The sequence below is a fragment of the Salvelinus fontinalis genome, chromosome 14 (genome assembly GCF_029448725.1).
Source record: "Salvelinus fontinalis isolate EN_2023a chromosome 14, ASM2944872v1, whole genome shotgun sequence".
Classification (NCBI taxonomy): domain Eukaryota; kingdom Metazoa; phylum Chordata; class Actinopteri; order Salmoniformes; family Salmonidae; genus Salvelinus; species Salvelinus fontinalis.
Window position 1 is genome coordinate 53,737,154 of NC_074678.1, and position 26,982 is coordinate 53,764,135.

The 26,982-nt window shown below is 42.7% G+C and overlaps 1 protein-coding gene across 21 annotated transcripts in view; it reads left to right on the plus strand.

Moving 5' to 3' along the window:
* Positions 1–26,982, plus strand: part of adgrl2a (adhesion G protein-coupled receptor L2a) — a 177,242-nt gene that overhangs the window by 123,817 nt on the left and 26,443 nt on the right. For 15 of the 21 annotated variants that reach the window (XR_008752843.1, XM_055862295.1, XM_055862290.1 and 12 more), the window contains 8 exons: positions 12,264–12,572; positions 13,196–13,299; positions 15,834–16,019; positions 16,694–16,732; positions 18,576–18,759; positions 19,533–19,655; positions 20,081–20,286; positions 26,393–26,566. Coding sequence is in view for 20 of the 21 variants with exons in the window: in XM_055862295.1 (XP_055718270.1) it covers positions 12,264–12,572; positions 13,196–13,299; positions 15,834–16,019; positions 16,694–16,732; positions 18,576–18,759; positions 19,533–19,655; positions 20,081–20,286; positions 26,393–26,566 (1,325 nt within the window). In the remaining variant the exon portion in view is untranslated. The remainder of the gene's footprint in view (positions 1–12,263; positions 12,573–13,195; positions 13,300–15,833; positions 16,020–16,693; positions 16,733–18,575; positions 18,760–19,532; positions 19,656–20,080; positions 20,287–26,392; positions 26,567–26,982) is intronic. The other 6 variants (XM_055862279.1, XM_055862296.1, XM_055862282.1 and 3 more) reach the window with 1 other exon arrangement.

Consider the following 26,982-nt stretch of genomic DNA (forward strand, 5'->3'; position numbering starts at 1 on the left):
CACATTTCAGGTGAATTCACTGCTTTCCAATCAACTCAATAATTTCCTCTACCTCTTAAATGTGGGCCATTCTACCATTTCTATGTAGGTCTGCTCACAGAATGGATGGAAATGGGTGCTGCACATACCTAGAACACCATGAGAGAGAGAGAGGGGATTGAATGTGTAAGGCACAGCCTCGCAGTGAGCCAAGGTGCTCTGCATGCTAACAGCGAAGGCCCCTCTCTACATGCTCCAGAGTTATCCCGGATCAGAGATCAAGGTGCTGAGGAAAAATGTGCAAAAGATGACACTGTTTGTTTTGACAAAACCAACCCCATGTCCTCGGCGTCCGAGTGGACATCACTTGAAAGGGAGAGCGTATTGATGTGGAAAATTGCGATTTTTATTCCTCCCACATTCTCTCTCTCTGGTGTGGACACACGTCGACGATCCTGTCGCCTGTCTTACTGCGGCTGCTGATAGCGAGAGCCATTGTTCTCCATAGTCAATAGCCCCATGTCCCTGTAGATGAGCAGCGCTGCCATGGGCCCTGTAGAAAATGCATCATTCCTACCTCACTTCCTTGAAGTAATCACATAACCAGAATTGGTTGGATTGGGGGGAAAAAGTGGGTGGCGAACTTGCTTTCACCTATCCAATCACTTATAGATCTGTGATTACCTGAAGGAAACAAGAATGGAAGGGTGGATTCTATTATTATGTATTATGATTTGAACAGGGCCTGTGTCTGGCTTAGTCTGCTGGCCAGGATCAGCATTAGACTTCAGCAAGCCAATCTGTTGCCCAGAGGCAGTGTTTCTATACTCCCGTTACTCTCCAGACTCACGTCCCTGCCAGTGCCCGCAGCGTCCACACTGCCTCCCCTCCTCTACATTAGCAATGGAGGAATGAATTACCTCCGCAATCTGCACTGATGATAGGAGGAACATGCTAATTCAATGACGAATCCCCGGCCCCTGCGCGGCACCCGCTCTGAGGCTTTTTCCTCTCCCTCTCAGGATTCTCCTCACTTCTTCCTCCAAATGAGTCCATATCTTTTTATATTATTTCTGTATTCAGTCGTGATTCAGCCGACAAGGGCTGTTCTAGCAGGCTCATTCCCAGATGTACTGGGATTTCACAATGCGTTTCCATTGGATCCTATTTATTAATATACAGTAGGGATGTCCCTGGTTGAAGATTTATAGGTTTTTCAATTCTGAAAAGTGTCTCAATTCTGAGAAGTGTATTTTTTGATACACGGGGTTGGATGTCAGCTATTTCTCTAAAATGTGATCGATTTCAAGTTTTTCCCTCCACACATTCCCAAACTGTGCTATTATTGCACTCGTCGTAAGACATGGAACAATTTATGCACTTCCAAGCATCCACATGTATGATATTTTGTATTCCAACACTGAAGGTAATACGTTTTAACAGTTTGGGTTACATCATGTTGAACTAGACCTCGACTGTGTCATATAGTCCAAACAAACTGCTGCAAAATGATGTGTGATGACAGCATATGTGGGCAACCCTCAGCCTTGGGTTACCTTTCACAATGTCACAGAGAGTTGTTTTACGTAAGAGGATGATTACTGTTTCTCTGAGGTATGGCTGAAAGGATCAGCCCAGTCTAATGTTTGATCACGGTTTAAACAATGCATATTGAAGTTATTATTATTATTGAGATGTCTATACAGTCCACTAACTGTTATTGTGCCTTTGAGAATATTTGTTCTGGGATTGGGCTGTGTGTGTGTGTGCGCGTGTGCACGTGTGTGTGTGTGTGGATGGATGTTTTGCTGGGTGGTTTGTTTGCCTGCCTGTATGTCTGTGTCTGTCTGTGTGTTTGGGGATGTTCTGAAATAGACACCCCGTGTGTATGGCACCAAATGTAGGCTAGTTCTTTGCACTCTGAGTTCATGCTTGAAATGTGAGGCACGTACAGTAGAGAAAGCTGAGCGAAAAAAAGCAGTCTCTAGTCTGGCAGCTGCTGTGTGTGTGTCTGCTCTCTGTACTTAAATGTATGTGTTCCATTCGAGACAACCTCTAACAGCTATTAGGTTTTGTTCGCTTAGACACAGACATGGACCTATAAACACAAGTACATTACTCTTAGATAATAAATCTTCAGGAATTGCTTATATTGCTGATATCACTGAAGCAAACAATGTTATTTCTTTTTTTTCAGGTGTGTTATTGTTATGATAGGAGGATATTGGAATTCACTGCAGACATTTTATCACAACAATCAGCAAGTCTAATTTCCAGATGAATCTTTCACTGAAAGCCCAGGGAAATTAATGAATACATAGGACGATGTTAAAGTGTGCACTTTAGCACAACTCTGACACTTGGTTGCAAGGATTGGATATGAGGTTATCACTTCCATCTTTACAGCTCAGGTAAACGGAACCCTGTGCAGTTCACTGTAGCCGATAAGGGGTTAATTATTTTTTTCAAATTACTTTTGAAGTAGATGGCTTATTAGTTTATTTTCCTGGTATAATTTTCTTGGCCTTTTCACAAAGGCTGAACTTGGCTCCTTTTTGATCTGAGAAACAGGGTTTTAATTGTTTGTGCCTCTGTTGACTTCTTCTGTTTGCTTTTACTCTTCTATTAGGAGCTGATTACCACCTGGGACCCATATTTCACAACTGATAAAAGCCTGTGTTTAAAGGACCCCTTTAGTTTTGCACCAGAAAGGCAGAGGGAGGATCTTTTCAGCAGGTTTATTTGACAGAATGTTGTTGGTTTCTCTTCAGTGACGAGCAATAGTTGGTACGAATTAAATGAAATACTATTTTACCTCTTATGTGCGAATTATCTGAAACATTGGTCTCACAAACCTTCCCTATCGGTTTTTCTCCCTTTTCTCTCTCCGGATAAACAGCCCCTGATAACGTGTATGAAGCATTACTCATGTGAACAACCATGCGGTTCACATCGTAAGTGCGGCCATTAAGCATAATATAAAAGACACACTCGCTGTCAGTTTTCATTTTTCAACTCCGCCAAGACTGGTGAGGCCTGGAAAAGTCCAATCTATGCTCGATGCAGCGCTGACAACACTAGACAGCCCTTCCCCCCTCCTCTCCTCTCTCTCTCTTTCTCTCCTCTCCTTCCTCTCCTGGATTATTGTCATATCATCTCAGATGAAACCCTTGCCCTATACCCACAGTAGTAATAACCGGGCGATAAAAATATGTTTCCAGGCAAAAAAAGACGTGGGCGGCGATCACATAAAGAGGTTATGAATGTGTCCATGTTTGACAATTCTCAGCACTTTGGAGGATATCTCTACCATACACTCGTAACTCCATGACAGTTAATTGAAGGTCCCTCTTGGGCTTGAGTGCTCGACAGACATTAATTGGGGGATCCTCTCTGGTTTCTCCAGTCTGAGAGAGATTTGCTTGAGTTGTAATCAAAAGGAAATTGTACAGGAGGGATTCACAGGTGTACAAAACACGTATTTCATCTGCATATGTTACAGATGTATGGCAGGAGGAATCTGCTGCCACAGCAGAACAAACAATAAATAGAACCCCTAAGAGTATTGGATGTATTCCAAATGGCACCCTATTCCCTATATAGTGCACTATTTTTGACCAGAGCCATTTGGGACCAGGTCGAAAGAAGTGCACTATAAACATTTGGGACGAACCGCTGCCTATCCAAAGATAGCCATCACAGTATACTGCAAACCAGCAACAGCATGGTAGTAGTGTCCGTTTGAATACCTGTAGCGTTAATTATTCCCCGTTTTCATTGAATTAAACCAATCTTCGGCGTCAAGGTAATGAGATTATATAGATGTTAGAATTACAGACCAACAAACTGCATCAACTTGAACAGCACAACATTTGAATAAGGGTTAGAGAAGCACAAACGTTGTGTAGGCCTATTTGTATCCAACTTTATTAAAGAGATTCTCCGGTACTTTTGTATAGTTTTTAGCCAGCAGTTCAAAAAGTAGTGCTCACAAGCCAAAATAAAATTGCGTACTATGTTTTGCATACGTGGAGGTTTGTGCACCACGTCATTGCTTTCTCTCTCTCGTTCTGCTGCGGGTGCATCATGTGCCTTTTGCTCATATGGTGAGCGGGTGAAGCTCATTGGTTGAACTCTAATTGCTAGTGGACTGGCTCAAGTGGGGGAAAACGTTGAGAAAATGGCATAGCAGTTTCCAGAAAAACAGTTACAGTCAATTGAGGAAATTCTGCTCATAGATTATGCATGTACGAATTACACATTGACACCACCAGCCCAAAGCGGGAGGTTTCAAAAATAATTAGTAGTCGCTAAAGTTCTGGAGCATCTTTAGGTATGTGCAGTCTAATTCAAATGGTCCTCCATTTCACAATCTCCCTTTAGAAACCTGATTGCAAAACTCACAAATAGGATCATCAAGGGCCTTTTCCATAACAACTGTCATCAGTGTATACATGTTTTTTAGGACTTGCATATTGACAGCAATTCTGTTGAATTAACAAGGCAAAGTAACAGCACAGCCTTCTGAAACATTTGTTATTGCCCAAGTGAATTAATTTCCCTTTTTTTTGCGGTGCTCGTAAAACAATCCCCTGTTCTACAGAGCAAAAACCAGTGAGAATCAGCAAAACAGGAGCCTACATCAAACAAGGAGATACTTTTGGTCATGTAGGGTATGTGGACACCTGCTCGTCAAACACCTCATTCCAAAATCATGGGCATTAATATGGAGTTGGTCCCCCCTTTGCTGTTATAACAGCCTCCACTCTTCTGGGAAGGCTTTCTACTTGATGTTGGAACATTGCTGCAGGGACTTGCTTCCATTCAGCCACAAGAGCATTAGTGAGGTCAGGCACTACTGTTGGGCGATTAGGCCTGGCTCGCAGTCGGCATTCCAATTAATCCCAAAGGTGTTCGATGGGGTTGAGGTCATGGCTCTGTGCATGCCAGTCAAGTTCTTCCACACCGATCTCGACAAACCATTTCTGTATGGACCTTGCTTTGTGCACGGGGGCATTATGCTGAAACAGGAAAGAGCCTTCCCCAAACTGTTGCCACAAAGTTGGAAGCACAGAATTGTCTAGAATGTCATTGTATGCTGTAGCGTTAAGATGTTCCTTCACTGGAACTAAGGGGCAGGTAGCATTCTCCTGGCATCCGCCAAACCCAGATTCGTCCGGACTGCCAGATGGTGAAGCGTGATTCATCACTCCAGAGAGCACGTTTCAACGGATCCAAAGTCCAATGGCGGATGGCTTTACACCACTTCGCATTGCGCATGATGATCTTAGGGTTGTGTGCGGCTGCTCGGTCATGGAAATCCATTTCAAGAAGCTCCCAACGAACAGTTCTTGTGCTTCCAGAGGCAGTTTGGAACTCGGTAGTGAGTGTTGCAACTAAGGACAGACAATTTTTACACGCTACGCGCTTCAACCCTCAGCAGTCCTGTCCTGTGAGTTTGTGTGGCCTTGGTTGCAACACTCACTACCGAGTTCCAAACTGCCTCTGGAAGCACAAGAACTGTTCGCGGCTGAGCCGTTGTTGCTCCTAGATGCTTCCACTTCACAATAACAGCACTTATAGTTGACCAGGGAAGATCTAGCAGGACAGAAATTTTACGAACTGACTTGTTGGAACGGTGGCATCCTATGACGGTTGGAAGTCAATGAGCTCCTCGATAAGGCCATTCTACTGCCATTTCTATGGCGCCGACAGAGATGGCCGCCTCGCTTCCCGTTCTTAGGAAACTATGCATTATTTAGTTTCTTTATTTATTATTTCTTACACTTTTACCCCAGGAAGTCTTATTACGTACAGCCGGGAGAAACTATTGGATGTAAGAGAAACGTCAACATAACGTCAACATTATGACCAGCAATACGACTTTCCCGAAGAGGATCCTCTGTTTGGTCCACCACCCAGGACAATGGATCGGATCCCAGCAGGTGACCCAAAACAACGGCGCCGCGGAAGGGGCAGACGGAGCGGTCTTTTTGTCAGGCTCCGTAGATGGGCACATCGCCCACCACTCCTGAGTATACTACTAGCCAATGTCCAGTCTCTTGACAACAAGGTAGAAGAAATCCGAGCTTGTAACATTCTCTGTTTCACGGAAACATGGCTCGCTCGGGATACGTTATCAGAGTTGGTACAGCCACCTGGTTTCTTCATGCATCACGCCGACAGAAACAAGCATCTCTCTGGTAAGAAGAAGGGCGGGGATGTATGCCTTATGATTAACGAGTCGTGGTGTGATCATAACAACATACAGGAACTCAAGTCCTTTTGTTCACCTGACCTAGAATTCCTTACAATCAAATGCCGACCGCATTATCTATCAAGAGAATTCTCTTTGATTATAATCACAGTCGTGTACAAACCCCCCCCCCCAAGGAGACACCTAGATGGCCCTGAAAGAACTTCATTGGACTCTATGTAAACTGGAAACCACATCCTGAGCCTGCATTTATTGTAGCTGGGGATTTTAACAAGGCTAATCTGAAAACAAGGCTCCCTAAATTTTATCAGCATATCGAATGCGCAACGGGCTGGAAAAATTCTGGATCATTGTTCCTCCGCGAGGAACTTCCGCGACGCATACAAAGCCCTCCCTCGCCTTCCTTTCAGCAAATCTGACAACAACTCCATTTTGTTGCTCCCAGCCTACAGACAGAAACGAAAACAGGAAATGCCCGTGCTCAGGTCTGTTCAACGCTGGTCCAACCAATCTGATTCCACGCTTCAGGATTACTTCAATCACGTGGACAGGGATATGTTCCGGATAGCGTTGAACAACATCGATGTATACGCTGATTCGGTGAGCGAGTTTATTAGTAAGTGCATCGGTGATGTTGTACCCACAGCGATAATTAAAACCTTCCCCAACCAGAAACCGTGGATTGATGGCAGCATTCGCGCAAAACTGAAAGCGCAAACCACTGCTTTTAATCAGGGAAAGGCGACCGGAAACATGACCGAATACAAACAGTGTAGCTATTCCCTCCGCAAGGCAATCAAATAAGCTAAGCGTCAGTATAGAGACAAAGTAGAGTCACAATTCAACAGCTCAGACACAAGACGTATGTGACAGGGTCTACAGTCAATCACGGACTACAAAAGAAAACCAGCCCCGTCGCGGAACCCGATGTCTTTCTCCCAGACAAACAAACAACTTCTTTGCTCGCTTTGAGGACAATACAGTGCCACCGACACAGCCCGCTACCAAAACCTGCAGACTCTCCTTTACCGCAGCCCACGTGAGTGAAACATTTAAACGTGTTAACCCTCGCAAGGCTGCCGGCCCAGGACATATAAGGACATATTCAATCAATCCCTATCCCAGTCTGTTGTTCCCACATGCTTCAAGAGGGCCACCATTGTTCCTGTTCCCAGGAAAGCTAAGGTACCTGAGCTAAACGACTATCGCCCCATAGCACTCACTTCCGTCATCATGAAGTGCTTTTAGAGACTAGTCAAGGACCATATAACCTCCACCCTACCTGACACCCTAGACCCACTCCAATTTGCTTACCGCCCCAATAGGTCCACAGACGACGCAATCACAATCACACTGCACACTGCCCTAATACAAAGGAATACCTTTGTAAGAAGGCTGTTCATCGACTACAGCTCAGCATTTAACACCATAGTACCCTCCAAACTCGCCATTAAGCTCGAGTGCCTGGGTCTCGACCCCGCCCTGTGCAACTGGGTCCTGGACTTCCTGACGGGCCGCCTCCAGGTGATGAGGGTAGGAAACAACATCTCCAGCCCGTTGATCCTCAACACTGGGGCCCCACAAGGGTGCGTTCTCAGCCCTCTCCTGTACTCCCTGTTCACCCATGATTGAGTGGCCATGCACGCCTCCAACTCAATCATCAAGTTTACAGATGACACTACAGTGGTAGGCTTGATTACCAACAGCGACGAGACGGCCTACAGGGAGGAGGTGAGGGCCCTTGGAGTGTGGTGTCAGGAAAATAACCTCACACTCAACGTCAACAAAACAATGGAGATGATCGTAGACTTCAGGAAACAGCAGAGGGAGCACCCCCCTATCCACATCGACGGAACAGTGGATGTAGTGGAGAAGGTGGAAAGTTTTAAGTTCCTTGGCGTATACATCACGGACAAACTGAAATGGTCCACCCACACAGACAGCGTGGTGAAGAAGGCTCAACAGCGTCTCTTCAACCTCAGGAGGCTGAAGAATTTTGGCTTGTCACCAAAACACTCACAGACTTTTACAGATGCACAATTGAGAGCATCCTGTCGGGCTGTATCACCGCCTGGTACGGCAACTGCTCCGCCCACAACAGCAAGGCTCTCCAGAGGGTAGTGAGGTCTGCACAACACATCACTGGGGGCAAACTACCTGCCCTTCAGGACACCTACACCACCCGATGTCACAGGAAGGCCAAAAAGACCATCAAGGACAACAACCACCCGAGCCACTGCCTGTTCACCCCACTATCATCCAGAATGCGACATCAGTACAGGTGCATCAAAGCTGGGACCGAGAGACTGAAAAACAGCTTCTATCTCAAGGGCATCAGACTGTTAAACAGCCATCACTAACATTGAGTGGCTGCTGCCAACATACTGACTCAAATCTCTAGCCACTTTATTAATTAATAGTTGGATTTAATGTAAAATGTATCGCTAGTCACTTTACACAATGCCACTTTATATAATGTTTACATACCCTACATTACTCATCTCATACTGTATGTATATTCTGTACTCTATACCATCTACTGCATCCTGCCTATGCCATTTGGCCATCGCTAATCCATTTATTTATATGTACATATTCTTATTAATTATTTTACACTTGTGTGTATAAGGTAGTTGTTGAGAAATTGTTAGATTACTTGTTAGATATTACTGCATGGTCGGAACTAGAAGCACAAGCATTTCGCTACACTCACATCATCATCTGCTAACCATGTGTATGTGACAAATTACATTTGATTTATGGACATTGTATGGCTGTGTGCTCAATTTTATACAGTTGTTAGCAATGGGTGTGGCCTAATCCACCAATTTGAAGGGGTGTCCAAGTACTTTTGTATATATTGTGTACCTTCTAATGGAGAGTTCTAGAGGAGAAAGAATTCTACTCAGTTTTGGAGCTGGAACAATGAACCGAAAATCATCGACACCGTCCAATTATCCTGGACATTTTGCTGATATCGTTCATTATGATAATAAGTCTTTAATAGAAAAAATGTGAAGTTTAAAATGATGTTTGCTAATATGGGTGATTGTTGGGACAATTGATAGCTACAACATTCGATCTAGCACTAGTAGTTTGAAGGGTAATAAAAAAAAGTGTGCACATTATTATTTACTTATTGTTCTATGTATAGTTATCGTATTGATTCAGTCAATTTATCGTGATATGGATTTTTGTCTATTTCGCTCCGCTCCACAGTCAGTTAGCCTAGCCTCATTTAATTGCATCACTGTTATTGTGCTGAAAACCCAGGCAACAGATTGTAGTAACAGACTTCAATTGGACGTTTTTAACACCCCCCTTTTCGTGATATTCAGTTGCGATCTCGTCTTGCTGAAACTCCCCAATGGGTTTAGGAGAGGCGAAGGTCGAGTCATGCGTCCTTAACACCCGCCTACTTAACCCGGAAGCCAGCTGCACCAGTGTGTCTGAGGAAACACCGTTCAAGTGACGACTGGAGTCAGCCTGCAGACTCTCAGCCCACCACAAGGAGTCGCTACAGCACGATGAGCCAAGTAAAGCCGCCCTGGCCAAACCCTCCCCTAACCCGACGACGCTGGGCCAATTGTGCACCGCCCTATGGGACATCCGGTCGGCTGCGACAGAGCCTGGACTCAAACCCAGAATCTCTAGTGGCACAGCTAGCACTGCGATGCTGTGCCACTCGGGAGGCCACCAGAATTTGGAAAATACAAAACACATATCAGTAAAAGCATCATAACTAATTGGCAAGTCTACCTTTACTTTTTACTTCCGTGAACTTATAAAGATATGAGGGTTTTGGTAACGGAATTTCAAAGCACATAGCAATTTTTCTTAAACTTACAGAAGGCAAATCATATCTCAAACTAAATATGTATTGATATAAGTTGGCAGGGGTCTTTACTTCAACATGATTGTTGTTGTTGTATTTATACTACGTTTTAAGACTTGTTATGGTAGATGGTCGAATACCCCTTTTCCGTCTGTTTGACCAGAAATCAAAGCCTTGGCTTATTCCTCATATTTAATATTAATGAAAAATGTATGTATGCTTTAATTTCTCAAAAATCCAGACCCTTAGCTTTCATTTGACACTAGATTGAACATGCTCCTGTGAACTTCAAATGTTGGTGCCTAAGGGTCCTTTTACATGGAAATGACCATAACTAGAGCAAGGAGTTAGAGTACTACAGCGAGCCTGTACAAGGATCTGCTCACTGAAGAGAGGTGTGAACATAATATCATTAGCTAACATGCTCAAGGAATGTATTTGAATCAGAGCACTGCACGTGCATCTCGCTGTGTTGGGGAGTGAACCCCTCATCTAAAATAACTCTGAACATCAAGGATTCATGTTGTGTTTTCCTCCTTTTGTCTAAAGGAGGAAAAGATGTAAACATTTTCTCATCCAAACAGTATAGAGAGGACTTTCATCATTCGTGGCTGTTCTCCAACTACCGCCTAGCCTAACATGATGTAAATACTGTTGATAATACACCAATTACGTGTCAAGCAATGTTCAACTATTAGACCTGCAGAGGTAGCTACTCTACATGTGGCCAGTATATGTGAAATACAAAGGACTGAATAGTTTTTTTCAGTAGTTTATCTGGGCTTTAAAATGATGCTTGTATATTACAGCCAAATGTACCATCAAGCTCCGTATCAAAACATCCAGTCAGCTGAGAACTTCTCCATGTCACCATTCCAGGTCTGTGTCTCAGTCAGGAAGCATCATGTACAGGCAGTTACTGAAGCCAAGACTGGGGTGCTTCCCAAATGGCACCCTGTTCTCTATATAGTGCACTAATTTTGACCAGGGCCTACAGGGCTCATGTCAAATGTATTGAACTATGTAGGGAATAGAATGCCATTGCGGACCCGCTTGGGCTCCCGCTAGGCAGGAAGCGCATTGACTTGTCTCCAATGGTCAATAGAGACTAACTCGCAGCAGGTAGCAAGCTAACCAGCCAACCTCAAAGAGGGATCCCTTCAGCCTGGGCTGTGCTGAAGTCTTCCATCCACACCATGGGGGCGCTGCCAGACAAACTATTTCCATCAGCCCAGTCCCATTATCCAATTGAAGCGATAGATATGGTGGTGATGTCTGTCTTCCCTCCAAGCCTGGAAGCGAGAGCTTCTCACTCTTACTCAGTGAGCTCAGTAGTTGTTTAAGTGAATTTGCGTGAATTTACGGGGGGGGAAACAGCAACAGAAAATACCACTTTAAAGTCCTCCATGTTACGGACAACTTAATGGGATTATTAAAAGGGATAAAATTCCTCGCACATCATTTCGTGTTCAAAATTGTATTATATTGCTAAACTCTCGCTTCAGTACCTTGAGATGTGAACAGATGTATAGCAAAAGACTGGTTTATGGTTATCACCGTTTCACTGGATCATACAGTTATAATAGCACTAATACAACAAAAGAAATGATAGCCATAGGCCCTGTTGTAATACTTCAGAAATGTATAATTTCATCCTTGTTTCCTCGAGGTAAGCACAGATCTATACGTGATGGGTAGGTGTAAGCAAGGTCGCCAACCTATTGCTTTCAACAATCCAACCAATTCCCGAGCTGTGATTACTTCAGAAGGGAAGGAGGGATGCATTTGAATGTGGTGTTTCCTTTGCTCTCCTGACTGAAACGTATTGTTTTTGCCCTTGGCACATAACACATACCGGCTTCATCAAAATGTGGGGTGAGTAAGGAAAAAAAAAACACTGAATGAATGTTCCGACAACAAAACGACACACACAGGCTCCTTGTTTCTCTGTCAAAATGTAATCAGCCGTGCCTCATAGTCTCTCAGGCAAGAGTGACTGCCAGGCAGGAAGATGTTACGGTAATTATTGTCTTGTTCGGCGCAGACTGAGTGCCTTGAATAAGATATAGTCCAGGGGAAAGCAAATATATTTGCACAAAGCACTCCCAGCTCCCCATTTGTGTGTAGCCACCATTGTGTGTAGCCAGCTTTGTACCAGGTGTGTTTTGAAAGAAGGAGAACAGAAAGACTTGGGCGAGCTAAAATGAGACCACGTTATCATTTTCTCCCCAGCGCCACCTCTCTCCGAAGCGACCTCGGCGCCGGCTGAGCCTCTCCGAACGACAACCACCACAACAACCACCACGGCAGCACGCAACAAAGGCGTAGCAAACACCATGACCACAACAGGGCCAAAGGAGGGTAACAACAGAGGAGGGCCCAAACCCCCTCTGGAGATTCCCCAGACCACCGCCCAGCCGCCTCTGGAGTCCTTCCCCCTACCGGAGCGCTTCTGTGAGACCACGGAAAAGAGGGACATCGTGTGGCCTCAGACCCAGAGGGGCATGTTAGTAGAGAGGCCTTGCCCCAAGGGGACCCGAGGTAAGCAGAGGGTTTACCTTAGGGCATTAGCTACTGTTTATCACCATGATGTGTGGTTGGAGAGATGAGATCGCTCGTGTGTTTTTGTTACCTGTACTGTATGTTATTGTTTCTGACGATCATTTATTGATAGATTCAATTCGTGCAGGACTGTATAGGGAATCAACACGATTTAGTGTTCTCACAGTTGTGTCAATAATTCACTGCATTGTTATAGGTCAAAATAGTCTTTAGCAATGTGCAGCCATTGTGTTGAAGGGAACTGGCTCAGCTGTTTCCCCAAGCTTGATTGAAGATGTTCAGGCCTTATTGGATTGTGTGTGAAATTGTGTTATCATTCAGGGTTCATTAGACGTTGGTGTAATTGGAACGGAAGGAAAAGTCTTATTATTACTTAATTTGTAGGGAAACTGGCACTGGGAGTATATAGTCAGTATTTATGGTAAATTACCAGCTATTGATGTGAAGACAACAATTAAATGCAGTGTATGTAGGATTTTGGAGGTTAGATTGTTTTAACACGATGAGGTATATGGCTAATATAACATGACATAATCCAATGTAGTTTCTAATATATATATATCTTATATAACTGAGCTATTGTAAATGTATTTTCCTGACAGGCACCGCCTCTTATTTATGTGTACTTGCCACGGGGGCCTGGCACCCAAAGGGCCCTGATCTCAGCAACTGCACTTCCCACTGGGTCAACCAAGTAGCGCAGAAGGTATGTATGGTCTGTACTACCTCAATGTTTTGAGCTACAGTATACAGTCAGAAGTTTACATACACTTAGGTTGGAGTCATTACAACTTGTTTTTCAACCACTCCACCAATGTATTGTTAACAAACTATAGATTTGGCAAGTCGGTTAGGACATCTACTTTGTGCATGACACAAGTCATTTCTCCAACAATTGTTTACAGACAGATTATTTAACTTATAATTCACTGTATCACAATTCCAGTGGGTCAGAAGTTTGCATACACTAAGTTGACTGTGCCTTTAATCAGGTTGGAAAATTCCAGAAAATGATGTCATATATTTAGAAGCTTCTGATAGGCTAATTGACATAATTTGAGTCAATTGGAGGTGTACCTGTGGATGCATTTTAAGGCCTACCTTCAAACTCAGTGCCTCTTTGCTTGACATCATGGGAAAATCAAAAGAAATCAGCCAAGACCTCAGAAAAAAAATTGTAGACCTCCACAAGTCTGGTTCATCATTGGGAGCAATTTCCAAACGCCTGAAGGTACCATGTTCATCTGTACAAACAATAGTACGCTATTATAAACACCATGGGACCACACAGCCGTCATACCGCTCAGGAAGGAGATGCATTCTGTTTCCTAGAGATTAACGTACTTTGGTGTGAAAAGTGCTAATCAATCCCAGATCAACGGCAAAGGACCTTGTGAAGATGCTGGAGGAAACAGGTACAAATGTATCTACATCCACAGTAAAACGAGTCCTATATCAACATAACCTGAAAGGTCGCTCAGCAAGGAAGAAGCCACTGCTTCAAAACCGCCATAAAAAAGCCGGACTACGGTTTGCAACTGCACATGGGGACAAAGATTGTGCTTTTTGGAGAAATGTCCTCTGGTCTAATGAAACAAAAATAGAACTGTTTGGCCGTAATGACCATTGTTTTGTTTGGAGGAAAAAGGGGGAGGCTTGCAAGCCGAAGAACACCATCCCAATCGTGAAGCACAGGGGTGGTAGCATCATGTTGTGGGGGTGCTTTGCTGCAGGAGGGACTGGTGCACTTCACAAAATAGATGGCATCATTAGGAAGGGAAATTATGTGGATATATTGAAGCAACATCTCAAGACATCAGTCAGGAAGTTAAAGCTTGGTCGCAAATGGGTCTTCCAAATGGACAATTACCCCAAGCATACTTCCAAAGTTGCAAAATGGCTTAAGGACAACAAAGTCAAGGTATTGGAGTGGTCATCACAAAGCCCTGACCCCAGTCCCATAGAAGATGTGTGGGTGGACCTGAAAAAGTGTGTATAAACAAGGAGGCCTACAAACCTGACTGTTACACCAGCTCTGTCAGGAGGATTGGGCCAAAATTCACCCAATTTATTGTGGGAAGCTTGTGGAAAGCTACCTGAAATGTTTGACCCAAGTTAAACAATATAAAGGCAATGCTACTAAATACTAATTGGGTGTATGTAAACTTCTGACCCACTGGGAATGTGATCAAAGAAATAAAAGCTGAAATAAATCATTCTCTCTATTATTCTGACATTTCACATTCTTAAAATAAAGTGGTGATCCTAACTGACCTAAGACAGGGAATTCGAGGATTAAATGTCAGGAATTGTGAAAATCAGAATTTAAATGTATTTGGCTAAGGTGTATGTAAACTTCTGACTTCAACTGTAAGTAAATGTACTAATTCCCTTAAAATACTGTAGGTACTGCGGTGCTTGAAGTGGAATGAAAATGGTTCCTGTAATCATTTTAATCTTACAGTAGTGGTGCTCAAATGTTATATATTATAAGAGGTGCCGGTAATCTATACCAGTTTGAACTGGCTCAATTCAAGCACTGCACTGTAATAATTGTATCATCCACCATTTATGATGATAAAAGAGTCAAAATAGCCCCGGGCCGTCCACTAGGTTGCGCTGTCTGCTGTTTGTTCTGATAAGTGACTCAGACATAGAATGTGTTGTAATTTAAGAACGATGGACGACCCTTCATCATTTTGTACTCTTGTGTTCACTACCATCAAATGAGAAATACAGCACCCCTAGAAGTGTTATTAAGTGTAATTAGTCACCCATCTCTCCAGACTGGCGTTATATGGGGCAGCTCATCCTAGAATGACCTCACGTCAGAACGGGAGGGAGAGAGCCTCGTAGTCTGGTGGAATATTCCCTTAGTCTGGTCCCAGATCTGTATGTGATTAAGCCAATAGCATTAAGAACCATATTCAGAGGATCACAAACAGATCTGGGTACAGTCCTTAGCAAAGTTGGAACTACCAGCCATTTCTGCTGCCCATTTTAAAACATAGAAAGCCATAACAAATACCTTAGTATAAAGGTTTTTTCATACTTGTAACAAGTCTTAAGCCTATAACATGGCTGTAAGAATATCAAATTCAATCACATTTCTAAAATCCCAAATAGCTAGCATTGCAGAGGCAAAAGCAGTGGCCAGAAAAAACTCCCTAGAAGTAGCCTAAGAAAACACCTAGAGAGGAACCAGGTTCAGTGTTACAAATATATTTTTTATCGCTCCAGATCCGTAGTGGCGAGAATGCAGCTAACCTGGCCAACGAGCTGGCCAAGCACACCAAAGGACCCATCTTTGCCGGCGACGTGAGTTCGTCAGTCCGACTGATGGAACAGCTGGTCGACATCCTGGATGCTCAGCTTCAGGAGCTGAGACCCAGCGAGAAAGACTCTGCAGGCCGCAGTTTTAACAAGGTAACGGAATTTCCACCCTTTCAAAATGGCTGCCACTTGAAATCTTCATTCCCCCTATCACGTACTGTGCTTCATGGAGATAAATAGCATTGCCATTTCTCCCCACCCGGCAATCCCTCTGGATCTGAGTCACCGCTAGACGTTTTGTGATGCTCTTCTGAGCCGTCTCCCGCTTCAAGTTAGGAGAAATGTGATTCCTTCTAGTCAGTGAAATTAGTCGTTATATTTTTCTTAATATTCCTCATTATGTCTGTTCCTCTCTCCCTTTCTTTCAAAGTCAGACAAATGTACTCAAGCAAATGAAGAAACAGCAAACCAATTAGGGTATTAAATTATATGTACTGAAATGCAATAAGATACTGTTATTCCCTGACATATTTGTACACCTGAAGTAATTGCTGTAATTGCCTCAACCAAGGCTTGTTCTGTGCAGTCTCCGGTGTATTTGAGAGAACTACATCATGCCACAAATGGAAGTGAGGGCTCTTTTGTTCTGGAACCTGCAGGTAGCGTAGCCTAAAGCATTAGGAGGGAGAAAGCTGAAAGGGGGGGGGGGGGGGGGGGGGGTGATCAGTCAGAAGAGAATCGAAGCCTTGAACACTTGTTCTCAAGCTTCTACATTTTGCTAATTGTGTGTTTCTTTGTTTTATCTTTTTTTCTACCTAATGAAAAAGCTTCAAAAGCGAGAAAGGACATGCAGGGCATACATGAAGGTATCTGATCTATGCTAATGTGCCACACTCTGCTTCTCCGCACCTCCCTCTCCTCCCCTCCACTCCCCTGCTCAGCAGCATGTACCCTCTGTATTGTCATGTAGCCTCCCCCCCCCCTTGCTCTGTGCTTCCTGCATTTTGGAGTAATTGCTTCCACACAGCCATGATTGTGCCAAAGGTGCACGCTAAGTGGCAGAGACATCATTGGCAGTTACTAATGTAACTTATTTTTCTCCCTTAAATATACAGGAGGATTTTGTTTTGTTTTCGCGTATCTTTGCCTTCCATTGAATGGTCCGTTCTCTTTTTGCTTTAAGAATGTACATGCCTAAATGGGTAACACAGTGATTCACAAACTGCATGTCATGGCTAAAATATGGGTAATTTCCGATATAAAGTTAGCCTGTGCGTCTTTTAAGGAGCACATTCCTTGTTACAGTCACCTCCGATTCTGCGAGTCTCCTCAATAGAAAAGCCCATTACTGTGCTACGGTGCTAAGAACAGCTGTACTTAAGACTCTCGTTCCACCTGTGATGTATTCAAACCGTTGTCTTCCTCGGCCACACTCTGACCTTTCGGCATGTTAATTCATGACAGTTCAGTCATCAGGGCACAGATTTTCATTTGTGTCATAAATTAGAGGCACAAATCTGCGCTTTCCGTTGGACTAATAAGGCTGGTGGGGGGGGCAAACCAATTTGTGTCCTTCTCCATTTAATAGTTCCAGTGACCTGCCCGCTCTAAGTATTTTGGCCATATCCCTTCTCTGGCCATTAGGGACTTCCCAGCATCCTTCTCCACCTGCCTCCACAGTCAAGCTCTCTGACATCCAGATCGATCCTCGGCGACGGTGTTAAAATGGATCAGGTTAATTAGTCCTTAGATGGCCATACTTGTTCAAAAGAAGAATGTTAGCTAATACCTATTACCCTTTCACCCCAAATGTCTCATTATCGTCATCTCATTCATATTATATATATATTTTTGTGCATATTTCCAGCGCGTTGCATGCTTCTGTGTTTACATTTACATTTACATTTAAGTCATTTAGCAGACGCTCTTATCCAGAGCGACTTACAAATTGTTTCTGTGGCACGTGGGTCTATATTTTGTTAGTGAGAGTGAATGGGGAAGATTTGAAACATGTATGTGACTAGATGACAGTGTGTGTGAGTGGGATGCTGTGTTGGGTTCCTCAGAAAGCGCTGAGCCGGCAGTATTTGACATACAATATAGTTGATGGGAAGTCACATTAGCCATCCGTGCTAGCTAGAGGAACCCCATTGATTACCTGATTAGTCTGATTGATTTGATAATTTTTTTAGGAGATCCCACTGGCGTCTGTATGTACTTTATCTACTGCCTGTCGAGTGCTAGCGACTGACTAAACAGCTTGGATTTAATATTTCAAAATGCATCATGTTTTGGTTTTCTCAATGATTTGAGCTGTTTAATAGTGGTAAATGTTTATTATACAATACATTATAAAGATTAGCTGATAATAAAAATGTCCCAGAAACATTGAAACACCCCTCAGTTTTAAACATATTCAATTATCTGCTTGAATGCACAGCAAATCACAAGAATTTACACCGCATCGATACAGAGAAGATACTTTGTGTGGAGCATTTGTTTAGCACTTACTCTAAACCCCCAAAATATTTTTTTTTTTTATGATCGTCCATTATATGTCAATGGGGATTGCTTCGCCATGCATTATCAAAGCTGTTCGTATTGCCTCCCCTCTTTGTTTTTGCTCATGACAATTACTGTCGTCGAATGCGTCGAAAACTGTCTTTGTTTTCAGCATCGCTGACACGTCTCTTTTTCTGATGGACACAGGCCATTGTAGACACAGTCGACAACCTTCTGAGACCAGAGGCTCTGAAGTCCTGGCATGATATGAACAGCACGGAACAGACACATGCTGCTACTATGTTACTCGATACCCTAGAGGAAGGAGCGTTCGTCCTTGCCGACAACCTAATGGAGCCGGCTATTGTGAAAGTACCCGCTGATAATATAGGTAAGTAATTGAATTCCCGGTAAACAAATAATAAAGCACGGCCAGTGATTTGAACGGCAATCAGTCGTTTCTGATGCTGTATGCACATTTCAACTACTCACGTCGAGAAAGAAAATGAGTCTGTCCTATGAGTTCAGTCACAATGTACATGTAAAACAAAGTGATGAATTTCAGACAATTCCCAGGTTATTAGATTGGGAGGACTTGGTTTATAAATGCGTAGGTCTGCTCCATGTAATTCTATACATTCATGTGAACATCACCCTACTGCGGAGACCTAGTAAAAACAGTGGTTAGACCCTGTCTCCTCCTTTAATCTCAAAGCTCTCGGGACATGAGAGGGAATGAACGTCAAATGTTTCACTGTGCATTGCAAACTACATTTCTTTCTTTTTTTTTATTCAAATGCTGCAGTTTTATCTTGCACATCCAGTCTTTCACTGGATTTTCACAAGTGTACTGTATCCCACAAAAGGGACTCAACAGGAGCTAAAGGATCACCTTGGTTCTGACATTTTAACTCGGCAGCACATTGTTGTTGCATAGAATCACTTGAACAATGTCTTCAGTGGCTGTAGTACCTAACACCCCCGCACTCTTGCTTCGCCTTAGGAATGTGAGCAACCACGTCGTTGGCATCAACATTTTCTCTTTTATTTGTTATTGCCCTCGTCTTACTCAAAACACACTGTAACGTCTGGTACCTCTCTCTCTCTCTCCCGGTCTCTCTCTTTCCATGTCTCTTTTTTCCCCCTTCATCACCAAAACCCAAGTCCTGGATGTGTATGTGCTCAGCACGGACGGCCAGGTTCAGGATTTCAAATTTCCACAGGCCAGCAAGGGCGGTGTTTCTATCCAGCTGTCCTCCAATACCGTCAAGCTCAACAGTCGGAATGGTAAACCCCATACACTTCCCCTCTAAGAAATCTCACTTCATTCGCAGGCAGAGCTGCATGCGGGTGTTTGTCCCGAGTGTGAGTGTTAGCTCAGACTTTTTTGTTCCATTCCAGTGTCTATGAAAAGGTGAAGAGTCTGCCGAACCGGTCTGTCAATGCAGCTTGTCAAAACTGACAATACACAGTGATTACTCAGTGGGACTGTTAGATAGGAGCGACCACTAAGGATTTGAACCCTAAAACCCAGCACCATGATATTTTCTGAAGATAACTGACAAGGCCCACTTATGTTCCCTCATGGTCTAATACGTTTTTTTCAATTCTCAGCCCTTAGTTTTTTTTAACACTACAGTTACGGCTGCTTTCATTTGAAAGGAACACGTTTTCCTAGCTGCTTACCTCTTCTGCTTTTTCCTTTTCTTCAGGGGTTGCCAAGCTGGTGTTTGTCATGTACAAAAACCTTGGGCAGTTTCTCAGCACCGACAACGCCACGATCAAAATGTCCAACGATGCCTACGGGCGGAATGTGTCGGTGGCCGTAAATTCCGACATCATCGCCGCCTCCATCAACAAAGAGTCCAGTCGTGTGTTCATCACGGACCCGGTGATTTTCACTCTAGAACACATTGACGTAAGTCTTCCCAAGCTAAATGAATGGAGAGGTCATAAAACCGCTGGGAAAGAGAAGAGCCTGGCAGGCAGAAATCCTTCCATCTTAACTATAAATACCTGGCTAGGTAAAATGTATGCAAAATGTAAAATGTAAAAGTACAAAATATGCACACATGACTGTAAGTCGCTTTGGATAAAAGCGTAGTCTAAATGGCATATACAGGTAACTGCCAAAATAAAGGAAACACGAGAGTAAATGAGTAATACATAGTATATTTGAAAGAAGTTGCTTCCACACCGGTGTGTTTCCTGATTTAATTAAGCAATTAAAACATTCCCATCATGCTTAGGGTCATGTATAAAACATACCCAGTTGGCCATTATTCCAGCTACATGGCTAGAAGAAGAGATGTCAGTTACTTTGAAAGAGGGGTCCTTAAAGGAGCATGGGCTCCCGAGTGGTGCAGTGGTCTAAGGCACTGCATCTCAGTGCAAGAGGCGTCACTACAGACCCTGGTTCGAATCCAGGCTGTATCACATCCAGCCGTGATTGGGAGTCCCATAGGGCGGCGCACAATTGGTCCGGGTTTGGCCGGGGTAGGCCGTCATTGTAAATAAGAATTTGTTCTTAACTGACTTGCCTAGTTAAATATATAAAAAATACGGGGTTTAAAGCAGTGGTTTCCAAACTTTTTCCCCCAGGGCCTCCTTATTTACATTTAATTTGTTTCAATTTATTTAGCTCATTGTTTATTGAGATAGCCTATATTAAATACACCATCATTTTGTTTAATTTGAGGGACCTAGGAAATGTTGTTTTGAAGCTCATTTCCTGCATTTCCACGTAGTCTAACAAGACTCATAACTATTTCGAATGATGATAATAATAATAATAATAATGAATAAGGAAAATAAAGTCCAGACCCGATTTCCCAAAAATGTTATTCCCGCTACCAAATATCTCTTATGATAATTTACATGAACCTTCAATTGAATTATACATATTCTGTTTTACAGAAAGTGAATAGATCTATTGATAGCGACAGAATCACACATTGTATAAGATCACTTCCCAAGCAATGTCCAATGTCTTTGAGTCCTCAACTTTAGAAGGTCGTAGGTCAGCTTCTGAATGTCATAGAGTAAAGAGCTTCCCATGTGTGTATCAGAGTCGCGTCTTCCACTGGCATTTTACCGCTTGTTTCTAGCCTAAAGCATCACAGATGTATGTGTTGTTTTAGATCGGCATAGACAATCGCGATCACGTTGCTATACGTCTGTGTGACTGAGACGAGTAAGTCTTCAATTGGATTGAGATCTGGTGACTGAGGCAGACCGATACACACACAGTTTAAAGTGTGTGTGTGTCTCAGTCTCCAGATCTCAACCCAATGGAACACTTTTCTGAGATTCTGGAGCGGCGCCCGAGACACCGTTTCCACATCCACCAACTAAACACCAAGTGATGGAATTAGTCGTAGAAGAATTGTGTCGCATTTCTCCAATAGAGTTCCAGACACTTGTAGGATCTATCCCAAGGTGCATTGAAGCTATTCAGGCGTCTCGTGGTGTCCAAATGTCCTATTAAGATACTTTATATTGGTGTTTCCTTTATTTTGTCAGTTACCTGTATATAAATATATATTTTTTTTAAATTCCACATTTGGTTGTGTTACAGACTGAATTCAAAATGGACTAAATAGAGTGTTGAGCTCAGGTGCATCCAATTGCCTTTGATCATCCTTGAGAACATCATTGGAGTCCACCTGTGGCTAATTCACTTGTTTGTACATGATTTAGAAAGAAACACACCTGTCTATATGAGGTCCCACAGTTGACATTGCATGTCAGAGCAGAAACTATACCATGGAATCCAAGGAACTGACTATAGATCTTTGAAATAGAATTGTGATGAGGAATATACAGTTGAAGTCTGAAGTTTACATACACTTAGGTAGGAGTCATTAAAACTCGTTTTTCAACCACTCCACAAATTTCATGTTAACACACTATAGTTTTGGCAAGTCGGTTAGGACATCTACTTTGTGCATGACAAAACTATTTTTTCCAACAATTGTTTACAGAAAGATTATTTAACTTATTATTCACTGTATCACAATTACAGTGGGTCAGAAGTTTACATACACTAAGTTGACTGTGCCTTTAAGCAGTTTGGAGAATTCCAGAAAATTATGTCATGGCTTTAAAAGCTTCTGATTGGCTAATTGACATAATTTGAGTCAATTGGAGGTGTACCTGTGGATGTATTTCAAGGACTACCTTCAAAGTCAGTACCTCTTTCCTTGACATCATGGGAAAATCAAAAGAAATCAGCCAAGACCTCAGAAAAAAATTGTAGACCTCCACAAGTCTGGTTCATCCTTGGGAGAAATTTCCAAATGCCTGAAGGTACCACGTTCATCTGTACAAACAATAGTACACAAGTATAAACACCATGGGACCACGCAGCCGTTATACCGCTCAGGAAGGAGATGCGTTCTGTTTCCTAGAGATTAACGTACTTTGGTGTGAAAAGTGGTAATCAATCCCAGATCAACAGCAAAGGACCTTGTGAAGATGCTGGAGGAAACAGGTACAAAAGTGTCTATATCCACAGTAAAACGAGTCCTATATCGACATAACGTGAAAGGCCGCTCGGCAAGGAAGAAGCCACTGCTCCAAAACAGCCAAAAAAAGCAAGACTACGATTTACAAATGCACATGGAGACGAAGATCGTACTTTTTGGTGAAATGTCCTCTGGTCTGATGAAACAAAAATATAACTGTTTGGCCATAATGACCATCGTTATGTTTGGAGGAAAAAGGGGGAGGCTTGCAAGCCGAAGAACACCATACCAGCATCATGTTGTTGGGGTGCTTTGCTGCAAGAGGGACTGGTGCACTTCACAAAATAGATGGCATCATGAGGGGAGATAATTATGTGGATATATTGACAAAAAAGCCCTGACAATCCTATAGAAAATGTGTGGGCAGAACTGAAAAAGTGTTTGCGAGCAAGGAGGCCGACACACCTGACTCAGTTACACGAGCTCTGTCAGGAGGAATGGGCCAAAATTCACCCAACTTATTGTGGAAGAAATAAAAGCTGAAATAAATCATTCTCTCTACTATTATTCTGACATTTCACATTCTTAAAATGAGTGGTGATCCTGACTGACCTACGACAGGGGATTTTTACGAGGATTAAATGTCAGGAATTGTAATAACTGAGTTTAAATGTATTTGGCTAAGGTGTATGTAAACCTGCGACTTCAACTGTATCTGGAGAAGAGTATAAAACAGTTTCTCGAGTGTTCAAAGTTTCAAAGAGCAGAGTGGTCTCCATCATTGGGAATCAAAAAAATATGGAACTTACCAGACGCTGCTTAGAGCTGGCCGTCCGACCAAACTGAGCAACCGGGCAAGAAAGACCTTGGTCAGCATGGTGATCAAGAACCTAATGACCACTCTGACAGAACTACAGTGTTTCGTTGGCTGAGATGTAGAGACTGTTGTACTTCTGGCAAGTTCTCCCAACTCTTCACCAATCTGGGCTTTATGGGAGAGTGGCCAGATTGAAGCCACTCCTGAGAAAAAGGTACACAACAGCATGCCTGGAGTTTGCAAAATGTCATGTGAAAGTTAATGAAAAGATTATGTGGTCTGAAAATGGAATGGCTTCAGAATAAAAATGTGAAAGTCCTTGAGTGGCCCAGCCAAAGCCCAGACTTGAATCCCATAAAAAATATATGGAAAGACTTCAAGATTGCTGTTCACTGCCGCTCCCATCTAACTCAACAGAACTTGAGAAAATCTGCAAGGATGAATGGGAGAAAATCCCCAAATCCAGATGTGCTAAACTGATACAGACATCCCAAAGCTGTAATTGGCACCAAAAGTGCTTCTACAAAGTATTGACTCTGTGGTGTGATTACTTATGTAAATGACTAATGAATTTAATTTGCAATAAATTTGCAAAATGTTATAAAAAACTGTTTTCATTTTGTCATTATGGGGTATTGTGTGTAGATGGGTGAGAAAAATAATACATGTAATCCATTTTGAATTCAGGCTGTAACACAACAAAATTTGGAATAAGTCAAGCGGTATGAATAGTTTTTGAAGGCACTGTCTATATCACCATTAGAATATAAATTATTCCCATTTTATTTTATGGAGGAACAAATTACCTCATAGATTAGACATACAATGTAGGACGGAATTACCTGAGCACCAATTATCCTTTGTCTTTTCAAGTTGTCAATATGGACTCCCAGAGGGCTACGCATGAGTCCGTATGAGTCCGTTCTTTATCAAGGAAATTGTTCATTTCCAAAGACAAGCTGGCCTACCAGCTGTATAAAGAAACAATAATAACACGAGGAATAAACAGGCAGGCAGTGTTTCTCAACCAGTCGAAATCATGAATCAGCTGGGATCATTTCTATGGGTATATATACAAAGAAATGTCAATTGAAAAAGTGTCAACCAAAAGTGCAGCTAGTTTGCAGTCTTTCCAGCTTCAGTTTGAAGTGATGGTTTTAGCTGTGTTGTTGGCTAGCTCCTCTGAACAACAGCGTCCTGATGAGTGAGCACATTTTCTATGCCGGGTGAAATCGCTCCTCGTTGTTATTGATTTATCCAAATAAATGTACTCGAAAACAGCTGAAACAAATGCAAATGCGTCTACTTTGCTGTTATTTTGGTTGCACTTTTTGTAAGTTAGCCGTAGTTGGCTAGCTAGCAAGCGAGGGAAAATAACGTTTTAGAACAAAAGACTGGGTCGCATCCATAGATACTGAATTAAAAGACTGAACGACTGGGTCGCGTCTCTAGCAACCGAACCAATAGAACGAACGACCAGCCGGCTTGGGTAGAAACTCTAGATTTGTGTCGGGACTATATCTTCTGGAAAGATGAAATAGTTTGAATAAATACCCCACATAGCAAAACCAGTTTTTTTTACATTTTAGCAAACATATTAAAAATGAAAGTCAGAAATACCTTATTTACATAAGCAAAAAGGCACTGAGTTTAAAGGCAGGCCTTCAAATTCGCCCACAGGTACTAAGGGTGTATACACTTCCAACATCAACTGTAAGTATTTAGACTTAACTGACTTGCCAAGATAAATAAAGGTTAAATAAAATACAAATATATATTATTGAATTGAAGAAGTTTGGAACCACCAAGACTCCCTATTGCTGGCCGCCAAACTGGGCAATTGAGGGAGAAGGGCCTTGGTCAGGAATGTGACCAATAACCCAATGGTCACTCTGACAGAGCTCCAGAGTTCCTCTGTGGAGATGGGAAAACCTTCCAGAAGAACAACCATCTCTGCAGCACTCCACCAATCAGGCCTTTATGGTAGAGTGGCCAGATGGAAGCCACTCCTCAGTATAAGGCACATGACAATCTGCTTGGAGTTTGCCAAAAGGCACCTAGTCTTAACAAGCAGCCATCTTGGGTAGCAACCCTGGAATTGTGTCGGGAATTTGTCTCGGGCCTAACACCGCATCATCCAAACACCGGCTTCTCGGGCCTTATCACTTAAATCTACACAGGGTACAATTACCGAGTTGATGTTTATTATTTTAACTAGGTATGTCAGTTAAGAACAAATTCTTATTTACAATGATGGCCTAGGAACAGTGGGTTAACTGCCTTGTTCAAGGGCAGAACAACAGATTTGTACCTTGTCAGCTCAGGGATTCGATCTAGCAACCTTTCGGTTACTGGCCCAACGCTCTAACCACTAGGCTACCTGCCGCTGGCGTACGAGGTAATTGAGGTAGATATGTACATATAGCAGCATATGTGATGAGTTAAAATAGTTAGTACAGGGAGGGTCAATGCAGATATTCCGTGAGGCTATTTGGTTAACTATTTAGTGGTGTTATGGCTTTTGGGTTAAAGTTGTTCAGGGTCCTATTGGTATTGCCTTGGTAGATTTAGTAAGTAGGCAACCAAATTAGATATTATTTTATTAAATAAATTAAGAAAATGCATTATGCACTTCCCCTTTGTCAGTTCAGTATCTTTATGCGAGTAGAAAAAAGTTCATAGGTTCTGTACAAATTATGATTTGGACAGTCAGTTATTTCAACAATTAATCTTATCATCAGATGGACCACTACTTCAACTCCAATTGCTCCTTTTGGAATTATTCGGAGAGGAGCATGATGGGATACTGGTCCACCCAGGGCTGCAAGCTCCTGGGCTCCAATAAGACCCACACCACCTGCTCCTGCAGTCACCTCACCAACTTTGCAGTTCTCATGGCACATCAGGAAATCTCGGTAAGCAGCTCCTGTTTTGGTATTCATTTATTTATTCTTGGGTAAAACAATTTGAAGAGTTTAATCCAATTTAAAAGTACAAAGAAATCACAGAGGAAAACACATGGAATAGTTAAATACACTTATTTCCAATGTCCATTTCCGTAGATTTGCAGTATCATCTCATCTTTTTCCCCTCGATTCATTAGATTAATTCATTTTCCTAAAGCCCATTCATTTCAATGATTTTATTGTACCACAAAGTGTATTTCATGAGGGTCTGTAGACCTAATACTCCATGTTTAAAACTCCATGTTTTCCAGGTGTATACAGGTATTAAGAAAGCCTCTGTAGGAGTTAAAATGACGTGGCCTAGCTACAGCGCCTTGCTTTAAATTCCACCCAGTCAGTTGTCCTCTATCAGATGCTAATTGTAC